The sequence below is a fragment of the Lipotes vexillifer genome, unplaced genomic scaffold, assembly GCF_000442215.2.
Source record: "Lipotes vexillifer unplaced genomic scaffold, Lipotes_vexillifer_v1.1 scaffold182, whole genome shotgun sequence".
NCBI classification, from domain to species: domain Eukaryota; kingdom Metazoa; phylum Chordata; class Mammalia; order Artiodactyla; family Lipotidae; genus Lipotes; species Lipotes vexillifer.
Genome location: NW_006798798.1, coordinates 8,138,523 through 8,143,617, shown reverse-complemented (window position 1 = coordinate 8,143,617; position 5,095 = coordinate 8,138,523). Strand labels below are relative to the sequence as shown.

At 56.3% G+C, this 5,095-nt stretch overlaps 1 protein-coding gene across 1 annotated transcript in view; it reads right to left on the bottom strand.

Moving 5' to 3' along the window:
- CATSPERG (catsper channel auxiliary subunit gamma) overlaps window positions 1-5,095 on the bottom strand; it is a 26,676-nt gene that overhangs the window by 2,491 nt on the left and 19,090 nt on the right. Inside the window, exons 16-23 of the mRNA XM_007471109.1 lie at window positions 4,644-4,857; window positions 4,263-4,325; window positions 3,973-4,159; window positions 3,770-3,888; window positions 3,547-3,627; window positions 3,403-3,459; window positions 326-482; window positions 59-122 (exon numbers count right to left, since the gene is read on the bottom strand). Coding sequence (XP_007471171.1) covers window positions 59-122; window positions 326-482; window positions 3,403-3,459; window positions 3,547-3,627; window positions 3,770-3,888; window positions 3,973-4,159; window positions 4,263-4,325; window positions 4,644-4,857 — 942 coding nt within the window. The remainder of the gene's footprint in view (window positions 1-58; window positions 123-325; window positions 483-3,402; window positions 3,460-3,546; window positions 3,628-3,769; window positions 3,889-3,972; window positions 4,160-4,262; window positions 4,326-4,643; window positions 4,858-5,095) is intronic.

Below are 5,095 nucleotides of genomic sequence, written 5' to 3'. Positions count from 1 at the left end.
CCCCCCCCCCGACTCCCCACCTCACTCCTGTCAGCCGCTGGCTTGGCCACGACTTTACCTGCCCTGAAAACTGCCAGAATCTCCCGTCACCAAATCTTGGATCAAGAAGAATGGGTAGAACACTGCGGGGTCGGAGGAGTTGAGGCGGGGAGGAGAAATTAGCTCGGAAGTGGAGGACGGAGAGGGGAAGGAGGAGAGACGAGTGGTCCAAGGGGAAGAGCAGAGGGTGCTGGGGCAGTGAGCGGGCAGGGAGGAAAGGCCTGGGAGGGCGAAGTAGTGGGGGCAGAGGAAATTGAACCTTGAGAGGAGGGGGCTGGATACGCACTGTCGCGGAAGAGGAAACAGGGCATCTCGGGGTCGACGTGCACGCAGTCAAAGTAGTGTTTGTTCTGCAGGCGGTTGTACTCCAGCGTGTAGGTGATGTCAAAGGCAAGGCGCTTGCCTGGGGGGCAGCCGATAAGTACTGGCACCATCAGGTTGCCCTGAATGGGAGGAGAAAAGCCCGGCTCTAGGGGTGGGGCAGGGAAGACACCCCTCCTCCCACACACACCATCCCTACCTGCCAGGCTCACCCTCACCAGAGGGCAAGGTGATTATTATTACGATCGTTAAAACAATAATAACTGCAAACACTTAAGTAGCTCTTACTGTGGACAAGGCACTGAGGAATGGTCTCAGTGCCTTACATATTCAAGTTTATTTAATCCTCTAAACAACCTTGTATGATATAGACCATTAATATCTCCATTTTAGAGATGGCAAAAGGGAAACACAGAGAGGTCAAGTCACTTATTAATTATCCAAAGCCACACAGCTGGTAAGTGGTAGAGGTGGGATTCAAACTGAGACAGGTTGCTTCCAACTGCCTCCAGAATAAGACATACAAAACCACTAACACCTACACCTATGAAGCAGGACTTTCAAGGTTGAGGGAATTCCCTGGCAGTTCAGTGGCTGGGACTCCGGGTTTTCGCTGCCATGACTCCAGGTTCACTCCCTGGTCGAGGAACTAAGATCCCGCAAGCCTCGCAGCGTGGCAAAAAAATTAATTTTTTAAAAATAAAATAAAATAAAGGGCTGAGGTTGAGACTGAATTCTCAGACAGTAGAGCTGGGGGAAGCATGGGGTATATGACGGAAGTAGAGCCCAGGATGGGGGTTAGGGATCTGGGAACTCCCGTGACATTGTCATTGGGAATGAAAGGCTTCTGGCCCATTCCGGGGGTAGGGCCCAAGGATTTCACCCAGTTGTCAAAAGGACATGGACATCTGGAGACTGTGGGCTGGGCTTGATGTCTACTGCGGAGAGGCGTCGTGGCCACAGATTAAGCAATTCCCATGCCCGCCTGAGCCAAAGACTTTACACCTATCAGCCACTGAATCACTGGGAGGTCTAATAGGTGTCTCAGATTCAATCTATCCACAGGCCATCTCTGTTTATGGCACCTCATCCCTGCAAGTTCAGGCTAAAAAGCCTTGGCCTCATCCTGGAAACCTCTCCTTCTCTCACCCCCACATGCAGTCCATCCAGAAATACCGTTGTCTGTAAACTTCAAAATAGAGCTATTCTCTTCCCCAAACCCCCAACTCCTCTGCTCCACCCTGCCTGGTCCATTTCCTCCCTGCTCCCGCCCCTCCCCCCCAGGCTGTCCCCCACATGCAGCCAGAGGGACTCTGTGAACACCTGAGTTGCTCCTCTGCTCAGATGCCTCCCATGTGACCTGCCCATCACCGCTTTGACCTCATCTCTCTCCATGGTCCTCCTTGCTAGCCCTGATCCAGCCATGCCTGCTCCCCGCTGTTCCTTTAGTCTAACACATGAAACATACTCCTGCCTCCAGGCCTCTGCCATATGTCCCCTCTCGCTGACATGCTTTCCGGCACATAACTGCATGCTCACTTCCTCCCCTCCTTCAAGTCTTTGCTCAAATGTCTCCTCCTCGGCCAGGTCTTCCTTGAACCATCCTATGGAAAATGCTAACCTGCCCCAGGCCCCTTGCTCGCTACTTTTTCTCCTAGCACTCATTGCCCTTAACATACAATGTCTTTTATTTCTCTTGCTTATTATCTGACTGTCTGTTCTGGGTTGAATTGTGTGTCCCAAAAAGATATTAGGACCAGGGAAGTCCTAATTCCCTGGTACCTGCCCATGTGACCTAATTTGGAAGAGGGTCTTTACAGATGTAATCAAGTTAAGATGAGGTCACACTGGATTAGGGTGGACCGTAGTCCAATGACCAGTGTCCTTATAAGAAGAGGGAAATTTGGACACAGACACATAGGGAGGAGGCCTTGTGAAGATGGAGACAGAGATTGGAGTGATGCATCTACAAGCCAATGAATGTCAGGGGCTGTCAATGACCACCAGAAGCTGGGAGAGAGCACAGAACAGATTCTCCCTCAGAACCTGCAGAGGCCCGCGTACCACAAAAAAAAAAAAAAAAAAAAAAAATGGAGATGTTAACTTTGACTTTCTGGGGTTAAGATAAAGACAAAAATAATGCATATCACTAAGGATAGAAGGAAATTGTTATTGGGCTGAGGTCAGTCACTCTTCCTTGAATTTGACCCCGAATATTCCATGTAATCCAAGGAGTTGGGAGCTGTTACAAGCCCCCCCCTTTTTTTGTTGCTGTTGTTTTGTTTTTTTCTTGTTTTTTTGCGGTACGCGGGCGTCTCACTGCTGTGGCCTCTCCCGCTGCGGAGCACAGGCTCCGGACGCGCAGGCTCAGCGGCCATGGCTCATGGGCCCAGCCGCTCCGTGTGTGGGATCCCCCTGGACCGGGGCACGAACCCGTGTCCCCTGCATTGGCAGGCGGACTCTCAACCACTGCGCCACCAGGGAAGCCCGACAAGCCCCTTTTCTAAACTGCCCTAGGTGATACCAACCCAGGAGGACGAAGCACCAGGGTCTGTCTCCTGGAGAGTGGGCAGGGAAGTGGGTGAGAACAAGGCTTCCTGTACCACTTATTAGCTCCCAGGGTTACTCTGAGTGTTATGTCTGCATCTCTCTGAGCCTCAGTGTTTGCCTCTATGCAAAGGGGATACTGCACGTGTAAGCAAGTGAAGAACCAAGGACCCAAAGGCTTGAACAAGGCACACGTGAGCAGGCAATGGAAGAGCGAGGTATGAAGGAAGGGCCAAGCTGGCCCACGTGCCGCCTTTGTGCGAAGGAACATACAAGCTTGTGTGCAATCTACACGAAGCAGCCCTTTCTGAAAACACGAATGGATTAAAGGAGGGAGTGGGTGGCTGGGCGGCTGAATGATGAGAATGAACGAGAAAGAAGAAATTAGGAAGGCATTCAAGGGATTACCAGAAGGAGCCCTTGGGTTCCACCCTGTTGAGACTCGACCCAACCCCTTCCCTCCCAGCACAGGGCCCAGTACCCCAAGTCCAATACTTGCATGCGCGGCCCCTGGTGCGTGTTCTGGAAGCAGTGCCCGGACGAGCCCACCACCTGTGAGTAGGAGATGATGACTGGTGGACCCCACGGGCCCAGTCTTTTCCCTCATCCGCATCTCTCCCCTCCAGGCTTGGACCGCACCTTGACGAGCATGGAGGTTTTCATGAGGTGATGTCCACTAATGCCCTGATCAAAGCAAAACCTTTTATCACTGAGCGTAACCTGGGGGTGGGGGCAGAAATGAAGGGGTCAGCGGGCCAGCGGGAGGACCCAGGGACAGTTCAAATAACCGCGGGCTTCTAACAGGTCCACTGCCTCAGTAGCTCCGCCGTCACCTCAGCTCCTCCCCTCCACCTGGTCTCACCCAGAAAAGCACCGAGTTGCGATTAACAAGGACCTTCTCCTTCACCACCGCCTCGATGCATTCCGGGTCGGCCAGCACTACAGCCAGGCCCACCTTGCTCTGCACCTGGAAGGAGGGGCCTGCTTGGAGCAGAGGGAGGGGTCAGGGCGCCGCACCCAACAGAAGCCCCGCCCCTCAGGCTCCGCCCGGCCCCGCCCACAGACCGTGCAGGGGCTCCGACTCCCGGGCCGTCAGGAAGACCGAGAAGCGGTAGCGGGTGCCCTTGTCCAGGAAGATGCGCTCGGGCAGCTCGTTCTCAGCCTTCAGGTCGTAGATCTTCTCGTAGCTGGCCATGTCAACGTGCACACGGCCAGCGCTCCGCCAGTTGCTGGCCAGATAGAAGTAGTAATCCTGGGGGACGGGATGCGGGGCAGAGACAGAGCCCGGACAGGGGCACGGTGAGGCGGCGAGCCGGGCTCGGCCCTCCCACCGATTCGCCACCCTCTCCACGCACCTGGTCCTGCTTCTTGTTCTTCCACCAGCGCCAGGTGGGGTCGTGCACCGGGTCCGCATATGGCTGCGGGGACCGCCGGCACCTTGAGGGGGGCCAAGGGGCGTGCCCAGGCAGGCAGTATCCTCCGAGCCCTTCCTAGCCTCAGTCCCAGCCCAGCCCCTGACCCTGAAAGCGGCCCCAAGCCCCGCTTTCAGCCCGACCGCCACACCCCCGAAGCCATCCCCCCTGAGCCGTGCTCGACCCCCTCTCCAGCCCGCCTTAGCCTCGGACGCACCGAGGCGGCTCTGCTCTGCTCCGCCCTCCGCGGCGGCTCATCCGGCCACGCAGGCCTTGCCTTCTACGGCTCTGCGGTCCCGCCTCACACAAGACCCAGGCGCCCACCTTGTCGTACTTCGAGTGCAGCCAAAGCAGGTAGTAGACGAGGCCCTGATAGACAGCGAGCGAGTTGTCGCTGTGGAAGCCCCCGGGCTCCAAGACACGCGGCGGCTGCGCCCGGTAGCGCTCCTGGCGCGTGTAGATCTGCGGGTTGGGCAGGTCCCGCAGACGCATCACCGTGAAGGGGCAGAAGTTGGTGAAGGAGAGCGTCAGGTGGCTCCTGAGCGGCGGTAGTGAAGGACGGCGGCTGACTTTTCCGTGCGCGCACCAGGAGCCTCCTCAGGCCCCCTTACCACCCCTGCGCTGCTGACTACCCAAGGCTAATCCATCCCTGCCCTTCCCCCTCAGCCTCAGCCCCTGGTGACCCTGCACACGTTCACGTGGTCGGCCCTCGGCCGCACAGGCCAGAGTCCTGGACCTCATCCTAGACTCTCCCCCACCCCCTCCACGGTACTCAA